At 34.1% G+C, this 20,661-nt stretch overlaps 1 protein-coding gene across 1 annotated transcript in view; it reads left to right on the top strand.

Annotated features, from left to right (window-relative positions):
* The window catches only part of SEMA3E (semaphorin 3E), a 244,278-nt gene that overhangs the window by 210,079 nt on the left and 13,538 nt on the right, over positions 1 to 20,661 (top strand). Inside the window, exons 12-16 of the mRNA XM_042916626.1 lie at positions 1,988 to 2,079; positions 4,311 to 4,352; positions 6,193 to 6,359; positions 11,377 to 11,444; positions 13,004 to 13,143. Coding sequence (XP_042772560.1) covers positions 1,988 to 2,079; positions 4,311 to 4,352; positions 6,193 to 6,359; positions 11,377 to 11,444; positions 13,004 to 13,143 — 509 coding nt within the window. The remainder of the gene's footprint in view (positions 1 to 1,987; positions 2,080 to 4,310; positions 4,353 to 6,192; positions 6,360 to 11,376; positions 11,445 to 13,003; positions 13,144 to 20,661) is intronic.

Below are 20,661 nucleotides of genomic sequence, written 5' to 3'. Positions count from 1 at the left end.
TCAAGATTTGTTAAACAGCTTGGGACAGTAACTTCACCTGAGTCTATAATCACAACACTGCTTATCAGGCCCCATCAGAATCATCCATTTGTACAAAAATGGGCCATTTGTTACCCATAATGGAGGCAAACTTTTAGAGCAAAATTATAATCTCCTGCATTAATAAAACAAAGAAATATGCTGAAAAGGGACATTTTCAAATAAATATATAACTTTAATTCCATACATACAGCTTGTGGAAGAGAATTTGAAATCTTTGAAACTTTTGGCATTTGGATAATAGATAAAAATTCTGTCAAGTACTTTAAAAATCTATAGACATTTAAAAAATCTTTTAAATTATTTCTTTTTTTTTTAATATACATTATAATCATTGCTATAGCAATTGGTATTTAGAAGAGTAAGCATCCTACCACACATAACTTTAATCACAGACATAATTCTACAGAGACATTGCATATACTTAGATCAGGAACCAGAATATGATACTAATATTGGTGCTTGGGCTTCTCCACTCACACTTTTTTAAAAAGCAAAGATTTCAGTAAGGAAACCTTCATCTGATTTGCAGAAATTGATCTCTGGTGTAGGCTGTATTTTATCCTTATTTTAGGAGGTTAATGTTCATGATATTCTCTGCACTGCAGATTCAAGATTAACAAAGTGTCACGTTTCTTTAACAGACTTCAAATTACTTGGCCATGAATTCACTCATAATGACATTAATAGAGCTTTTTCTTTTCAAGTTTCATAAGTAAGAAAAATATTTGATAAAAATTAATCATGGGAAAAGCTTTGTTATTTTTAACATATTTATGACCTGGAAAAGTACCGGTCATAAACAGTATATCAGTCCAAGTCTGTTTTTAGAAATACTTTCTTGTTAGATTGACCAAAGCTATTTGAGAGAATTCCAGAAATATCAGATAAATATTTATGCTATCATGTAAATGATTTTTAACTCAAAGATACCATCATATTGAGCCACGGCTTTTCAACACAAAAGAAGATATTTGATGAATGTGTGGTGAGTACATTGGAAAGTCTCACAAATGATAATGATTTTTCCCTGTGCTTTAATATTGTGTGGGTGTGTATAAAATACTGTATATAGGAAGGGTCTTTATTGCAAGTCACTAGTTGCAAATTAATAATTTAAGTTTCATCTTTGTGTTTTGCTTGATATAATAATTTTAAGGTGTTATGTATTCTTGGCTTAAAAATTATAGTTTGGATTCCTTTTCATGTATTAGATAGGTAATTGTTACTCTTTTTATTTTAATCAAATTTTATTAACCCACCCTCATGATTTGGTAATTTTTAAACAAACTGCTTAGATACCATAGAAATTCTTAGACGAGCACCTTCAAAGTGCTTATTTTTCCTGAGCTATTTTTAGCACTACACCACATTATTCTTACAAGCAAATTAGTGTCTTATTAAAATTTTTATTGGAAAGAACAAGCTCAGAATATCAAGTATAATAAAAATTAGGTGAAATTTTAAATTATGAATTTAAATTTATAAAATTATTGATAATTACGGAAGTTAAATGATTAGTATGGGAGGACTTATGCTGTTCTCTCAGTAGTATATACTTGCCATTTTTCTTATTAAAAGTGTATATATATGTAATATAGTACCAGATATAATTGTATATATATTAATATATTTTGATTTCTCAGTCTTTAATTGAGTTTCTGAATCACATTATTTGAAAAATAATTACATATTATTTGGTCTTATTTCTTAGCCAGACATACAGTTATTTTTTTGCCCTTTTATTTTTATTTTTATTTTTATTTTTTTGCCATTTTAAAATATGAATGTATGAGTGGTCATATTGTTTTAACTAACAATGAGTAAAATTTTCATACATCTAGATCTCAAATCTTACTCAAATTCATAGGTGCTGCATGGTTTTTAATTGTTTGAAAACCAGATTGTGATAAGCTTCTGGTTTATCTCCTCTTTTGTTTTCTTACAGATAATGGAATTGTACTGAAAGTAATCACGATTTATAACCAAGAAACAGAATCAATGGAAGAAGTAATTCTAGAAGAACTTCAGATATTCAAGGTATTTTTAGTAAAAAAATAAAATGAAATGAAATAGCCAACATTTATGTATTAACAATTGCCAATGAGTTGCAAATATTAAAGATGCTGGCTCACTTTTTTTTTTCTTCTAACAGGTATGTTGTGAATTCAGAGTGAATCTGAAGTGAGAAATGGTTTAAAATCCTGATGCATCTGTTTGATTATTGTACACTATTCAAATGAAAATGCTAATATTAACCTAGCTAGCATGAACTGTGACTTAAAGAAATAACACATACCACATACGAATTCCAGAATCATTATCGCAGAGTCTCATTTTACAAATGTACTGTCAACACAGACAAAGCAGTAGGTTTCATATTGTGCACATTGGGATATGATAAGCATATCACTTTTTATTACAACATAGCAATTACACAAAGAATTTACTAAAAAAGAGAAAACTGCAAAATGATAATGGGAGGATTAGACATGACAAAAACAACTGTATGCATACACACACACACACACACACACACACACACACACACAGACTCAAGCTTCAATATTTAAGGCAGTTATGGTCTTTAGAATCACCATGAACACTAAATTAGTGAATACTGACTGATGCTCCTACGGGAAATAGAAGGTTACGTTCCTGTGAGCCTCTAGTCACAACATTTTTGTCAACTGATCAATATATAGCATTGTTCTTTTTGTGTTTTTATATAGACACCTTATATCATATATAGTTTATTAACTAACATTGAACTTTGTTCCACAGCACTATAACTCATGCCTGAACAAATCTTATTTAACACATGTATTTTCCCACAATGCACATCACAGCCTTTTGAAGCTTAGAAACACTATACAGTGCTTCAACACTTTGCTTAAAGGCTGTTTTAAACATCAAAATTGCCAACACAAAGCACGAAATAGACCATCGAAAGGACACTTGTTTACAATACAAAAGCTGAAACAAGAAGGCAGAGTGTTGCAATGATTGACCTCTGTTGCGGTCATACTTATAGGGCAACTAAAATGTATTGCTTCTGTGTGCCTGCACATGTCCATGAATGACCACAGGACACCATAAGTATTAATGAAGGGGTTACAAATAAATTTAAGCAGTTCAGAAAATTTGCAAAAAAAAAAAAAAACAGTCTGTAAATTATTAAGATTGACTGTATGTGTATGTAATGAATATGTATGAAAATATCTTTATTGATAAAAAACAGTTCATTTCACCTTAGCTGTCCTGGAGATTAGATTCCCCATAGCTGCACCCAAAGCTGACCATGTTCCTATCTCAACCAGAGCAGCTATGTTTTTGTCTATCTTGCATATTGGATTTCTATGTAAGATTTCATTTCACAATAGTGACCATAGCTACTATATTAGGAGCCTTCCCCCACAATATCTTGTTTATATCAACACTAAAAAACATTATCACTTGAATGAATAAATAAGTGCATGTATGCATGAATAAAGTGTTCTATAGTTTAAAATACTGAAAAAAAATATTGACACGGGATCAAATTTTCTCTTTCAAAAAATAATTCTTTGAAGGATAATCATCCATCGTGTAGATCCCACCTGCCTCTTGCTTGTCTGCTTGCAGAATCCTTCTGAGTTGTGGTACTCATTAGAGACCCTCTAGTTTTAATCACCAACCCTAAAATAACACACAGGCTCTCAAAACATTGTGATAGATTTTCTTTCCTCTGGTGCACTTCTAAGGCAATGAAGTTATTCATCTTTCTCAGAGCATCCTGGGTTCATAGTGTTTGACCACAATAACTCCCAACAGAAAAGTATTCTGATTAGACTTGGATTAAAGCAATTAAAGATCACATGGTTTGCTAATAATAACACCAATTGAAAGACATAACTGTTTCACTTCTACTGGTTCAAATTGTAAGAAAGAATGCTGTGCCTTTATTATTTTATTTAGAGATATTTGGGTTTCCCAAACAAGAGTAATATTCAAACCCAAATACAAAAATTACATTTCAGAAACAAATGGTAAGCTACTTAGATTAGCCACTACTTTTTTCATCTTACATATCTGTTCTACTCCATTAAAAAGATTTTTTTTAAAGAAAGCTATATTTTAATGTAATTATGTTTTCCTATTGATTTGCTAAAATGAAAGCCATGGACTAGCATAGAACCACTCACATACCTAATAGGAGTTCAGATGATTACAACCATATTAAGGTATATTCCTATATTTCTTTAATAACAACTTTTAAAAATGTCTTGCAGGATCCAGTTCCTATTATTTCTATGGAGATTTCTTCAAAGAGAGTAAGTTGTGTGTATGTGTTTGTGTTCTATATGTGAGTAAAGGCAAGAATGAAGAGCGTAAGTACATGTGTTTATACATAAACAAGTTACAGTTGTATTCTAGTAAAAATACATAGTGGTTTACATGTAATAGGTTTCTTTATTTTCTCTTATTGGAGGAAAGTACATGAGAGTAGATTTATCTCTATAATCATGATACGATGTTATTCTGTAATTTTTTTGTTAACATTTTTAAGGGCAAAAATAACGGTAATGATGGTAACACAAAAGAATGTGCAGTGAAACACAAACTCCTCTCCACTTTACTAGAACCAGTTACTGGTGAAACTTTTTCCAGAAGTAGTTGGTACATATATTACCTCAAATTTATATATAAATAACCATTTATGTTTAGGCAAACAAGAACATGCAACGTTCATTGCTCTGCTACTTATATTTTCTTCACAACAGATCTTACAGTTGATTCCATGTCATTCTCTCTGTATGTATCTTCATTACTCTTTTAAATGTTTAGTGTTAATGTGCACTGTTGGTTGGAGTGTAAATTGCTACAGCCAATATGGAAAACAGTGCAGAGTTTCCTCAATTTATTAAAAATAGAACCAGCATATGATTAAGCAGTGTCATTTCTGGGTATTTATCCAAAGGAAACAAAGTACTCACTCTGGAAGCCATCTGCACCCATGTTTATTGCAGTATTATTTACCATGGCCAAGACATGGAAACAACCTTAAGTGCCATCAATGGATGAATGGATAGAGAAAATGATGTATATATGTGGAATATTGGAACATTATTCAGCCACAAAAAAGAAGGAAATCCTTCCATTTGTGACAATGTGAATGGACCTTGAGGGCATTGTGCTAAGTGAAATAAATTGAAGAAATACAAAAACCATACAAACTTACTGATATGTGGAATTAAAACACACAAAACAACAACAGAAAACGAATTCATGAATAGGACAGTTTGGCAGCTCCCAGAGGCAGGGGATGGGAAGTGGGCAAAATGTGGAGGCGATCCTAAGGTACAAACTTCTAGTTACAAAGGAAGACCTGGGGATGTAATGTATGCCATGGTGATTATACTAAATAATACCCTAATACTTATTTGAAAAGTTTTCACCACACAAGAACAACTCTACCTGTGTGTTGAAGAGTGTTAACCAGACTTATTATGTTGATCATTTCCCAATATGCAAATATGGAATCATTATGTATACACTGAAACTAATATAATGTTATTTGTTAATTACATCTCAGTTTAAAATATGAAACAACAGGGGCGCTTGGTGGCTCAGTCAGTTGAGCATTTGCCTTCGGCTCAGGTCATGATCTCACAGTTTGTGAGTTCGAGCCCCACATTGGGCTCTCTGCTGACAGCTCAGAGACTGGAGCCTGGTTCAGATTCTGTGTCGCACTGTCTCTCTCTGCCCCTCCCACACTCATTCTCTCTCTCAGAAATAAATTTAAAAAAACATTAAGAAAATTTTTTTTAAAAAAGATGCAACAACAAAAGAGCATTTACTTATCCAGTCTGTTATTGGACATTCCTCCAGGTCTTTTAAAAAGACCTACAGCGTTAACTGATGAGTCTTTCTATTTAGATAACAAAAGAAGAGCCAGCTTCCTAAGATTTTGTCAAGCTCAGTTAAGCAGTTTTGTTGCTCGAGCTTCCAGGTCTATAGGAGTATTTCACATCTTAGAAAAATGGAAGTATCGGTGTTCCATTATCCATCCTCAGTAACTGCGGTAATTTAAATGAATATTCACAGAGGTGAAGATCACTGAGAGTTCTGTCCAATTCTACTAGTGGCCTCTCTGTTCTTTGATGTCTCTAGCAACAGCTGTATATCGGATCTGCTTCTGCCGTGGCCCAAGTGAGATTCCATCAGTGTGACATGTATGGAAGTGCTTGTGCTGATTGCTGCCTGGCTCGAGACCCATACTGTGCCTGGGATGGCATATCCTGTTCCCGGTATTACCCAACGGGCACTCATGCAAAAAGGTGAGAGAGTCCTCGAGGGGATATTTACCTTGTTTAGAAAACCCATAATATTTCTTAAAATATTTTTCTTTCTGCACACGTTCCATGAAAATACCCATGTTATTTTTGTTTGAAAAATCCATCATAGTAATGTTCTGTTCATAATATAAGCTTTGAAAGTTGAATTTTCCCTGAAAATAACTCCTGTCAATTACTGTGTGGAGATTGGAGTGGAGCATGCTGCTGAGTCCTTTTTCTTTACTCATGTTTGAATCGACTCTTCTCCCTCCTGACGGTTTTCCTTCAAGACATGAAACCAGTTTGGGTAAACTTAAAATGTGGAAATGGCAAGGCACCACACATGAGAGATTCAAAGACTTAAAAGAAAAATAAATAAATTCTAAAATACATCCTGCATTCGCCCCGTGTCCTCTCAACCAGCTGGTCTTCATTTATTTCATTTTGAAAGTGAATATTTTAACTCCTAGGCAAATGCATGACCTGTATAATTAATGAAATGTGTGATTTAATTCAACACAAATGAAAGGTACTTAAAGACTTCCAAACTCTAATATCTACAATTCAGCGAGGTCATTGCCACTTGTAAGAGAAGGTAAATCCCAGTATACTTTGAACAGGAAATCTTGAAGTCCAGAAAGTATTTTGAAGGTTGGAGATCTTCCCTCACTTGAGCCATATGAAATTGTTCATTCTTTGGGGGACAACATAAAGGAAGATATTTTTATTTATTATAGAATGAGCAATTTTTTTTTCTCCTAGTCAAGTGACAGAAGACAATATAAAGCAAAAACATAGAACTGTGTATAGTTTCCTTACTGAAAATTAATTTTTATTAATTTCACTAATTTTGATTCTTCCACTGTGGGTTACTTCAAACCTTTTTAAAAATCTAACCCACCTTAATATAGTTATTTTTATAAGTTCACATATATAGTAGAATCTCATTTTTAATAAATGTAGCCACGAATTCAGAAGTTTTGTTAACTTGACATTGGTTACATTAACATTCACTCCAATGTTATATATTATATACTTAATGAAATCATTATATACTTAATGAAAGTACGTAATAAACAGATAGTGAAAAGAAACTTTGAGGGGACATTTGTAAACTAAACTTACCAACCATTTTAAAGAACTGAGCAAGGAGCACCTGGGTGGCTTAGTCGGTTAAGCGTCTGACTTCAGCTCAGGTCATGATCTCATGGTCGTGGGTTCGAGCCCCATGTCAGGCTCTGTGCTGACAGCTCAGAGCCTGGAGCCTGTTACAGATTCTGTGTCTCCCCTCTCTCTGTTCCTTCATGCTCTCTCTCTGTCTCTCAAAAATAGGTAAAAGTTAAAAAAAAAAAAAAAGTGAGCAAATTAATGGATCTTGTACAAATGCTTATTAATATTTAAAAACTCTTGTTAAAGAATATAGCCATGTTACTATGTAAAAATACTGTTCAATGATTTATTCACCCATTATGCTAACTACTGTACTATGTGCGAGGAGTATGAAGAAGAGGTCAGTACTCCTTGGCTGCAGGATCAGAACCTAAAGTGGAGAATGGAATTGGAAATAAGAATGATAGCAGGTCACTACTGAGCACTTACCACGTATAAGGTACTGAACTAAGTGCAATATCCATTATATAGTATTTGATTTTCAAAATAACTCAACCTTTGAGCTCAGTCTTGTAGTTAGAAATATGAGTCTAGTTAAAGGGAATTTATATAAAAGGCATAGAATGGTCAGGGAAAACCATGTATTTCCATAGGTTAGGAGTAAAGTAGCTGGTTTGAAGGGTGGAAAGGTCATTTCACCAAAAATAATACAATTAATTATTTTATTGTTATTAGAAACAATAATAATGTTTGCAAGACTTGAATCAAATACTTATGAATTACAAGTATTGTATTTTGTTATTGTAATAACATGCAGTAGGGTTGATGAATTCTAAGTGAGCAGTTTCCAAAGCTAAATATTTCTTGATACATGATGCATCTTATTAGAGTAGATATCCACAAGCTTGATAATATATTTATAAAGGGTGGACAAAAAGTTATTTAGTACAAGTTAAATGAAGGGGCAAAATCTTAGGAAGGAGCACAATGTTTGAGTCAGGAGCTGCTGTGCTCATAAATGAATTAGTTCAGTTCAGTGACATGTAATGGAGATCTTTCCATGGTGTCAGATTCTTTTGAACCATCATCCACCCCTGGAGGAGAACATTTTGGATAGGCTCCAGCACACTAAGGGAAAATAGTTTGCTTTTATAGCAGGTCGTTTTTGCTTCAGACCTGACGAGCAGCAGAAATCGAAAACTAGTCATTAAAATAAATACTTTTCTGTTCACAGAGTGAAAATGAGTCAACAGAGAAAAAACACTAATTCACAATCCAAACCACTTGTTTAAAATAGTCTTCCAAAATACACTATAAGTTATAGAGCTAAATCTTTTACTTCCCCTTGCTCTCGCATTTTGTCTATTTCCGGTGTTCTCTTAAAAAGTTTCTAAGTGGCAAGAGATACAAGAAAAATATGCGACTTTGAGAATAAAAGGCCACTTTGATTAACCTTTCTAAAAGTCCTGAACACTTATAGTCTTTTTAAAACCCTGAAATAAAAGACAGTTATATTAACATAGCATAAAATGAACTGAAACCTTGTTGGGGAATGTGATACCTTTTTTTAAAATGCATTCTTTTTCAGTGAATTTAAGCAAAACTTTTGCATGCTTCTTATCCACATCTCTTATCTAGAACTATCTGATTCCATCTCCCCTCACTTTCACATCATTTGTGTAATAAACCTGATACAACATTTCTTCAAAGTAGAAACTATTTCCCATTTCACAGATTTATCCCTGCTCCATTATTCTTTAATGCTCAGTAAACTTTACATTCCCAGGACCAAAACAATACTTAATGGAGTGAGAGATCAACAACAGTGGCATAATTCTTACCCAGATCTGCTCTCAGTTATACATAGCTGTGTACATGCTAGTGTAACACGATAAACAAGCGTAAAACTTTTAATTTTAGCTCCTTTTTTGTCAAGTTGTTTTTTCAATTTAAATCAATAGAATGATTCATACAGCAATTTTAATCTTTATAAAATACCATGTTTTTAAGATAAATTCTTCTAATCTACAGTCTCTATTTTGAAACAGCATGCTTTTGCACACAGGTCATAATTCTAAAAATTGATTGGAAATATTCATCTGCGTTAGCTTATAATATAAGGAAATACTTAAGCCATTGTTTTTCTGTTTTGTTTTCTAAATGTTTATTTATTTATTTTGAGAGAAAGAGAGAGCACATGCACGTGCTCATAGGGGAGGAGCAGGAGGAGGAGGGAGAAAGAATCCCAAGCAGGTTTCCCATTGTTAGCGCAGAGCCCAACAGGGCTCAAACCTAGATCCCACAAACTGTGAGATCATGACCTGAGCCAAAATCAAAAGTTTGACGCTTAACCAACTGCGCTACTCAGGTGCCCCTAAACCAGTTTTTTTTAAGTATTATTATTATTTAAGTTAACTAAGATCTGAACTTATATGTGAGAAAGCACTCCATATCTTGAAATGATGTTCCATTATCATCATTTGGAGCAGTGAGGAGAGCCTAGAATGAAAAAAAAAAAAAAAAGAAATGAGACTGGACTAGATTTTAGATGTCATTTAGATAAATTTCATTTTACAAAGGGGACAGAAAGAACCAAGAAACAGACAAGATATGTATAAGATCAAACAACACGTGAGTGATGGCATTGGGATTTGAATCTGGTTCCTTTTTCAAATTTCATCATTGCATATGGTTAAAGCGTCTCATTGTCACTTTGGAAGCCTCACCATCTCCCTCTGTGGTGAAACTTCTGCTTTGCCTTCTGTTTTTCCCTCAATCTTGAAGAAATGCCATGATTTAGAAAAGCAAGTGGTATTTTCTGCCTTTATGTAATACTTCTATTTTTATCTCTAATCTAAATTAATATACTGAGAATTTTGAGTTTAGAATTTCAGTACTAATAATAATTTCTATTGTTTAATCCCTCAGAAAGGTGCTTGCAAATTTAAAACAAGATCTGTATTATAAACTTTTTCTCCAGGGATAAAGAATGTTGTTATTTTTTTATTCTATATATAAGCAATCTATAAAATATGACAATACACCAGAAGTGATCCTAAATCTAATAGGCAGTTTTGAAAGACAGCCTATTAAATATGTATAACACACAATCACATTGAATAGAGGCAGATAATCTCTACACATAATATCTGAATAAAAGAGTAAGTTGAATATATTATTAGTGTATCTCTTTTTATTAAGTATATTTTTGCTATGTGATTATGATGAGAATAGAACAAAATATTTGGGTTCAAATACCCTTACCTTTTTTGTATGCATTTCCATTATATGAAGGAGTTTTATGATTTTTTATTCAAATAGTCTGCCTCAAATCCCATTGTCTTTTTGGCATACCTTCCCTACCACCCAAAACACCCATTTGAAACAAAAGAATTCTTGGTGCGCTAGATTTTTAACAAAACGTAAAGAGAGCTTTCTTTAATTATTTTTGGAGGGGGTTCCTGGGTGGCTCAGTTGGTTAAGCATCTGACTCTTGTTTCCAGCTCAGGTCATGATCTCATGGTTCATGAGTTTGAACCCTGCATCAGGTTCTGTGCTGACAGCAATGGAGCCTGCTTCGGATTCTCTCTTTCCCTCTCTCTCTCTGCCTCTCCCCTGCTCTCTCTTTCTGAAAAAAGAAACGAACTTTAAAAAAAAAAATAATTGTTTCAGGATCCAGAATTCAAACTTACATGGACACTTAAAGAGAAGTTGAATGTAGATCTTATCCATTGAATAACATTCAATGAAAATATGGGAAACTATGAAACTTGAATTTTACCCTTGTTTTGTATGACTGATCAATTTTTTTCAGTAGCAGAATACTACTTGAATCTTTTATGTGGTTGGCTGTATTTTAAAGTCTGGAAAATTGAAATCTGAACATCTCAGCACATTTACTTTCTTCCAGGCGGTTCCGCAGACAAGATGTTCGGCATGGCAACGCAGCTCAGCAATGCTTTGGACAGCAGTTTGCCGGTAATCCATAGAAAATCAATTGATAGGGTTACTCAGGGTGTACAGTGAAGAGACACTGGAAACTCTTTAAAAGGGTCTTTACTTTCTTTGTGATTGATATGTACTAGAACAATGTTACTGCAAGTATTCTTTTTTTCTTCCACATGGTGGAATTTTAAAACAAAATTTTTAACTATATGTGGACATAGAATTTTTAATTAGTTAGGAAAGTAAGTTCTGTATACCACCACGAAACCTTGCTGTTGGACCTCACAACAGGGGAATCTTAGAAAAGATTCTGCCACAGTGATTTGTAGGACCTCTGTCTCCATCTCAACCCTGGGAATATCTTTACCATGTTACATAACCTACAATAATCTTTTCAAGAGTGATCTAACTTATATCAAGTCACCTCTAAGCTTTGGGATAAAACAAAATGAAAAGCTTTAACTCTTCCACTAGAGTAAGGAAGCCTAGAGCTCAGGCTGATGGTGCAAATGTGAGTTTCTGAGGAAAGGTAATAGGTGGTCTGATGAGTAAAGGATGAGAGGAAATTGTAACTCCAGCAAATGTAAGGAAGTCAGACAACACAGAAAACTATGCTCTCGACTCCTCACACCGTGTTGGTGGTTGGAACAGGCTGTGATTTGCATCACCAGTTTTACCAGGAGGTGACAGAGAGATGAAGAATCATGACTGGGAGACCAGCAGTGCTTATGCACAGTGCAGAGGTTACACAGCCTCAGTTCGCTAGACCCAAGGCTGACTGAGGGTTTGGTGCAGAATGTAAGCCTCTGAGAACATTGGCTGGAGGAGGGTAGGATCTTCATCTAGGAAGACTTAGGGGTCAGTTTTGAAAGTGAGGAGGACTCAGGCATAAGGGAAAAAATCCCAGGTTGTGGTTAATGAATTTGATACTGGTTAAAACACCAGTGAATACGTCCACTTGGTTTTATTCCCCCTGCAGTTAAGTGTAATTGCCCATATGCACATTAGAGTTCGAGTCCAGTGAGAGCCTCTCTGGGCCAAGATGTAGATTATAATCAAGAAGCTGTGGGTCATGAAGTCTGTAGTTCAGTTTTGTACTGTTTTCTTAATGCAGGAACCCAATATCTAGATAAAGTGCAATCCCTTGACAAAATCTCACTCAAGCTTGTGTTTATGTAATGCTGTATCACCTCAATTTCTGCCTTCTATTTTTGTTTGTTACCATGAATTTTGTTTATCCTGTGTCTTACATGAATGTTTGGTGCTCCCCTTCTCTTGCCTGCTTTATCAGTGGATATTGTCACTGATTCTCCATGCATTTACCACTGACGTACTTTCTGACTGACTGCCTGTCCTTTGGACCCACACTCCCAGTTACTTCCTTCTGGTCCTCTCCATAGCCTGCACTACGTTTTTAAAGCCTAGATTTTGGTATGCCATTGTCTCTAAATAACTTCTTTAAGTGACTGTGCATAGAAATTCGCAGTAAGTAATGAAAGATACTTACTTTGCTGCAGAGATCTAAATAATCTTTTAAACATATTACTGGTAAAATTTAAGTCTTAAGGTTAATATTAACATTTATATTGTAGGGGATGCTTTGGATAAGACTGAAGAGCGACTGGCCTATGGCATAGAGAACAACAGTACTTTGCTGGAATGTACCCCACGATCGTTGCAAGCCAAAGTTATCTGGTTTGTGCAGAAAGGACGTGACACAAGAAAAGAGGAGGTAATTCATAGCTGCATATTCACACCATGCTGTCTTGCATATGGTGTGTGATAGTAAATAGATGATGATTTATTGGTATTTAAAAATGAATTAGTCTATTATGCTATACATGTGTTATTTAAAGAGTGGATTTGTTTATTATGTGTGATTTATATACATATAAAAATTTTTAAATACACACATTGATTTCTATGTATATACAATTTATAAATGCTATAAAAACCTATGTGTATATTTAAAATTTTCAAATGTATATAAATAGGCATGTAAATATATATACATATGTATATATATCAAATATAAGTGCCTACACATGTAAATAAATTACATATATGTGTATATGTGTGTATATGTGTGTGTGTGTGTGTGTGTGTATAAAATAAACTTGGATTCTGAAAATTGAATTTTTATTCAGGAGGTACTCATAGTTTCATGTTTTTAGTATCATGTCAAAATGATAGTCTTAAATTGTATCACCCAAGGTAATGGTCTAGAAAAATAACAAATTCAAACACCGTTAACATGTATATCTTAGACATATGGATAATAGAATTAAAACAACACCAGCAACATTTGTTTGATAAAGCAATTGAATCACATATGAAAATTCAACATAGGGGCCCACTGGAAATAAAAGAAAGGCATCTGTTTGTCCTTTTAGGTGGATTGACTGATAGAGATTATATTTTTATTATGATCTAAATGAGAGAGGAATCAGTTGGGCTGCTTTTGTAGATGTAAGGATAGGAAGCATTTAAAATCTGGTTTTTTTTTTTAAGTTTGTTTATTTTGAGAGAACATGCATGCTCATGAATGGGGGAGGGGCAGAGAGAGCGGAAGAGAGAGAATTCCAAGCAGGCCCTTCACTGTCAGCACAGAGCCTGATATGGGGCTTGAACTCATGAACCGTGAGATCTTGACCCGAAATCAAGAGTCAGATGCCCAACCAACTGAGCCACCTCAGCACCCTGGCATTTAAGTTACACATAAGGAATACTGTAGAGGCAGTTACTGGCTAATCTTTTTATGAAAGTCTAGAAATCTGCTTGTATATTGACACAGTCAAGGGCATGAAGCAATTAGTGAAGGCAGATAAAGCATTGTTGATGCTAATGTGGGCTTTGAACTCAATTTTCACAAAAGTGGAATTATGAAAATAGAATGAAATTTGGTTAAAAGGAAATAGATATTGGTGAATTCTAACAAAATGTTCCATAGTGAAAAGAAGGTTGCAAATTGAATTAGGGAAAAAAGTGTTAGACACCTGTCTTTGGACCCAGGGAGAAGTTAATACGTGCATAGTAGATAGAAAGTGAATCAATGAAGTCATCAACTATAGATTCCAAATGTACAGCACATTAACTTTTGATGCCTTTTTTTTTTCTAGTCTACTGTGAAACTAAAAGTATTATATGTTTTTGGTCAAAAATTATATATTACATCCTGGAAGATGATTAAATTTGTAAGTCCCAGTTTCCTGGGATAGTTGTTACAGAGGAAGGCACTCAACAAAGGCTTTTAGAGATAATATAGTAAGGCATTCAGAGACAGGAAAATTCCCCTAAATTTTCATGACGTCATAAGAATAAACATCTGTCCAAAAATGTTATAGCCTATTGCTCTAAAATACATTGTTGATTTGGTACTAAAATATTTTCCATTCCACAAATCTGATGTGAACTTGATTTTTAAATTCCATCATAACTCACTTGGCAGGAGAGGACCTGGGAATATTCTATAGCTCCTCTGGTTGAATGGCTTCAGAAGACAGAGAAGTAATTCTTTCATCAGTGGTTTTCTTCCCTTAGTATGTTCTGTTTCTAATTTGGAACTCACCATATTCTGCCTCATTTGGAAATCCTTTCCAAATCATTTTGACATGCTGCATCCATCAATGTTCAATTATAAGCTTCTTTCTCATATTGTTAATAAAATCTGCTTCTCCTTTCCCCAAATTTTAGTCCCTGTTTTTCAAATTTCCATGACTGATGTATTTAGTGATATTTGAAATTTTGAATTTACTCTGCATTAGATGTAATAATAATATAATACTTGGTTTCTGTATACATAGCAATATATATTGATTTATTCACAATCTAGAACAAAGCACAAAATTGCTACCTTCTTAAAAAGATGGATGTGTATGCTTAATACACAAAGCAGAATAACTTTGTGTGTCCTCTGAGGGTTTTTTAAAAGTTCTAAATTTTAGAGTCTATTTTTGAAGCTTTTAGAATTTTTTTAAAGACCGTTTATGTATAGATGGTAGTTACTATGGACAGATAGTTATTTTATTATCAAATCTTGACCATTGTATAATATATTTAAGTTTATCCACTCCATTTCTTTCCTCATATGGAAGTGCTTTTAGACTACACCTGACAGTAGCCATCAAGATCCATCACAGACACTACAATCCATAAGTCATTGCTTTGCAGTCAGACCATAGCCTTTGTAAAAAATTTGGATTGTAAACAACTGTGTGTGTGTGTGTGTGTGTGTGTGTGTGTGTGTGTGTGTGTGCATGCATGTGTGTGTGTGTGTATTCCTTTTCTGGAACCAAAATTTTTGAGTCTGGAACTTCTGTCTGCAAATTCAGACTCAGCTCTCTCAAGTTATCTGGAAACCACATATTGAGGTAGATAAAAATTTTGCTCAAATGAAGTTTTTGAAATGCTACATAGCTGAATTTCTAGAAAGCATCTAGAAATTCAGTTACCTAGTTCCAGACTGGATTACTGCTGTTTTCTCAAAGATGCACTTTATGGTCTCCTGCTTTCTTAAATTCCACGCAAGAAACACAGTCTCTGTACATTTTATGAATTCCATAAATGTTTATTGAAAGCCTGTTGTGTAGGTACTGCCTAAGAAGTATTTTCCCTAGACTCAATTACCTAGTTAGTTAAGATGTGCATCAGTTACTATAATATCCTGAGGGAAAAGATTTAATAGAAGAGGCTTTATAGGTAAGTCCATTCTGTGTGCACCTACTGACCACAGGAGCTGCAATAGTGGGTAGGTGACTTACCTTTTGTTTTTATATCTCACAAATGCACATTAGAAGTAATCAACCTGATCTTAAAAATGTGGAATGTGAGAGAGGTATAGGCCATAAACAAAATCTGTGACAGACCCAAGGTTTGGACTCAGATATTCCTGACTCCATAGCTGAGATGCTTCACATTTAATCATTGTCTAAGTACCGAGCGATTTGCTATGTGCATTTTATAGATTGTACCATTTTATTTGACATGATTTACATGTGACATAATTGAAACACAGAATGTTTAATACCTTTCCTGGTTACTGACTGCTAGTAAAGTCATCTCAAATCCAGCTGTCTATGTTCTTTCTACTAAACCACACAACCTTCTGAAATTGGAATGCTAAATACAGTTTCAGATGCCCTGGGACATGGAGCACATGGAAAACCTTATATAGCAGAGATTCTAGAATATGACACCTGAAAAACGACCCTTATACCGCTTGATACTGCTTGATATGTATATATACATATATATGTAAATATATTTTTATAATATATATTATAAATATAACATGTTAAATATAAATATAAAATGTAAATATAAAATATATAAAATATATTCATAAAATATAAAATATATAATATAAAATATATAAAATTTATGAAAATTTTATTTTATAAAATATATAACAAAATATATAAATATAAATATATTTTATATATTATAAATATATTTTTATAATATATGTTATTTATATATATATTAAGGATACCGAGAATCCTTATTATACAATATATGCATCAGTGTATTTTCATTGTCAATTGCCCTTCAAGGCTTCTACTCTATGCCTGTTGGTAGAAGGACTATATCAAAATAAGAGTCCTCAATCATTTGAGCAATGTAGATAGAAAACCTAGAGCATTCCACTTAATTTTCTTAGGTTTTTGACTAAAATAATGCCTCATTAATTATTTTGCAATTTATCTAAAGAGTACCCAATATGTCTTGTTTTCATAGAATGGGTATTCTGAAGAACAGAGGAAGATAATGAGAATCATGAAAATAATAATAATACAACTAAATAAGAACCATATTTAATGTATCAGATGATGATAAGAAGACAAATACAAGAGAGATTACCAGCAGGGGGAGGTTGCAATTTTAAAAGGGTGTTCATAGAAAGTCTTACTAAGAAGTTCACTAAGTGACATTTGAAAAAGGACTTGAAAGAACTGAGGTAGTAGGCCATATGGCAGTGTTGAAGAAGAACTTTCTAGACAGTAGGAACAGTAAGTGTAAAGGCCCTTGAGATGTGGTGCACCTGATATATTCAAGGAACATCAGACTGAAGGGCAGTGTGGCCAGAGAGAAATGAGCAGTAGGGAGAATAAGACACTATGAGTCAAAAAGTAAGGTAAAGGGCCCGCTCATGCAGGTCTTTTAGGCTCTTATTAAAGGCTGTGGTGTTTGCTCTGAATTAAATAGATAGCCATTGGGTCGTTTTCAGTGGAGCCATGACATGATCAAAATTTGGTTCTAAAATGATTGTTTTAGTTATTGTATTAAGAATATAGTATGTGGAAGTGGGGAGAAAGACAGAAGCTGGTAATCATTGAGGTGTTAGGGACATAAACCTTCATATTATGTGATGCAGCATTAACTCTCAGTGTGCCTTTATATTCAAGGTCAAATAACGTACATGTGGCTGCCTCATACACATGATAGCAATGGGATTTTTACATGCCCTCTGTTATTATTCAGAATCCTGAAGGCTATGTAACTTCTCAGGTGGAATGAATACTTTTTCAACTTTCTGGTCTCCTCTCTGTTTAAAGTGTCTGCAGTTAGTGTTTTGAGCTCAATAAATACTCAGAGAAAGGGTGCCTGGGTGGCTTAGTCGGTTGAGTGTACAATTTCAGCTCAGGTCGTGATCTCACAGTTTGTGGGTTCGAGCCCAACATCAGGCTCTGTGCTGACAGCTCAGAGCCTGGAGCCTGCTTCAGACTCTGTGTCTCCCTCTCTCTCTGCCCCTCCCCAGTCATGCTTTGTCTCTCTCTGGCTCTCAAAAATAAATAGATGTTAAAAAAAATTTTAATAAAATAAAACATTGAAAAACAATTTTAAATAAAAAATACACAGAGGATACCTTAATTGGTAATGAATAAAGGCCTTAGCCCTTTAGAAGCCTGTAGTCTTAAAGTGAATACAAGAATGTAAACTGATAATTATATTGTTGAATATATTGTATATATAAAAAATATAATAAAAGTTATGTTGGAATATGAGAAAAGATGGGGTACCTGGGTGGCTGTCAGTTAAGTGTCTGACTTTGGCTCAGGTCATGATCTCACAGTTTGTGACTTCAAGACCCACATCAGGCTCTGTGCTGATAGCCCAGAGCCTGGAGCCTGTTTCAGAGTCTGTGTCTCCCTCTTGCTCTCTGCTCCTCCCCTGCTTGCTCGCTTGTTCGCTCTCAAAATCATAAAATAAACATTAAAAAAAAGAAACTACGAGAAAAGAAAAACTGTCAACCAACAGGTTGGCTGTGGAGGCTGCATGATAGACAATCAGGAAAATATTCAAGGCAGAGGTGACATGTGAGCTAGGTCTTAATGGATGAGTAGAAGTTAACTACCAGAGAGAATAGGATGAGCATATGTGATGGGGATGAGAAACAATGTGGTATGTGTAGATCTGTGGCTGGAAATGAGGATACACAAATGAGTACACAGATCAAGGAACCATTTCACTTTATTTATAAGCCAATGAGAACCCCTTAGACAACCTTTTAGACACATTACTCTTGAATCTTGTTTGTAAGCTTTGAGGATAAGTGGGTGTCACGAAGACTGTTTAAGAAGGTATTTCAGTAGTCACATGGAAGACTTTTGACCAGAACTGAACAATGGTAGTAGGAATGGAAAAAAAAAAAAAAAAAAGCTTTTCATTTTTATAAGAGAACACGCTGTGCATTTAATTTGTGAGATACAAGAGAAGCAGTCATAATGATTGACATGTTCTTTGGGTGTTTTGGTAGTAGATGGTGCAATAACAATGATTTAAAGAACACAGGGAGGAATAGAAAGTTTAGAAGATGTTGAATTCATTTTTGGCCATGTTGAACCGAGGTCTTCGGTAAAGCATTTAGGTAGAGATTTCCTGTGGTGTATGTATGTTCAGGAATATAGAATTCAAAGGAAAGATTTGGAATGGTAAGAGATGTGAGAGACATCAGCAAAGAGGCAGTAATTAAATTCATGGAGGTAATAAAAGTAAGAATAATATAGCAGCAGTCATTCTTCAATATCACTTACGGTGTGCCTGGCACTGTTCTATGAATTTTACATATTTTAATACTTTTAATCCTTGCAAGAGTCTTATGAAATACCTGGTATTGTCGTCCCCAATTAATAGATAAAGAAACTGAAGCACAAAGAGATTGAGTTACTTTCACAGTATTGCATAGCCTGTGAAATGAGTTTGAGTTTCAGACCAGATACTCTATTTTCAATTCTAGACCCTTAGTCACAATGTCATGGTACCTCCAACTGTGTAGGTTACCTTGGAGAATGACTAAATAAGAAGTGATTTTGAGCAAAGCCTAGAAGCAAGGCGAAAACCCACATCCCAGGAAAAATTAGAAGACAAATTCTATAAGACAAAGTGAAAACTTTCAGAAAATTTTCAGAACATAAGTACCTAGTGTCCAGTGAGAATGTGCTCAGTGGAATGGTTAAGCTAGGAGCCATCTAACAATAGGTTAGCTGATGAATGAGGCTGTGGGGAATTAGAAACAGCTAGTGCCGTGTATTTTACCTAAAGGTTTGAGTGAGAAAGAGGTCAACAGAGAGAGACAAGAGTAGAGAGAACTTCCAGGTTTTTTTGACTTAAGAAAAAATGTGACTTAGTCATGTTTATAGGTTGAAGGGAAGAAGCCATAAAGAAGAAAATGTGCAGCTAATTGATGAAGCAAGATAAAGAGCTTGTGGGAGACAATATAAACAAAAGTTGAGTGAGTTTCAAGAAGGAAGAGAAAAACCATTCATTTTCTGAAGGGGGAAAAAAGAAAATTAAGATTTTATGTATGTGGATAAGGAAGATAATTTCGTCCACAAAATCCAAGTTTAGCTGTTCCAAATTCATTCCATAATTATTTAAGTTTGGAATATCAGTTCAAATCTTCTTTATATGTATAAGGATATATAAATTATATTTTTGTAATTTCAGAGGACAAAACTGTTATAACTAAAGCACTGGAAATAATACACGCTAGTTTATGAATTCTCAGTTCCATATACTTGAATTTATAAGCTCCCAAAATGCAAAAATTCATCATGAGTAACATTCCAAAGGAAAGGAATTCATACTTGTTATGACACTGGTTGGACAAGTGAAGTATTTCTCTGTACATTTCTCTTTCTCTAGAATGCACAAACACTACATATTAAAACTAAGTAAAGGAGGGAAAATTTACTTATGTATTTATTGCTTAGTTTTAAATGTTTATTCAGTATGTGTACTTCTCAGTAAT

Source organism: Panthera leo, chromosome A2 (genome assembly GCF_018350215.1).
Source record: "Panthera leo isolate Ple1 chromosome A2, P.leo_Ple1_pat1.1, whole genome shotgun sequence".
In the NCBI taxonomy this organism is placed as follows: Eukaryota; Metazoa; Chordata; class Mammalia; order Carnivora; family Felidae; genus Panthera; species Panthera leo.
The sequence above is the reverse complement of the archived record's forward strand: the minus strand, read 5'-3'. Positions and strand labels throughout refer to the sequence as shown.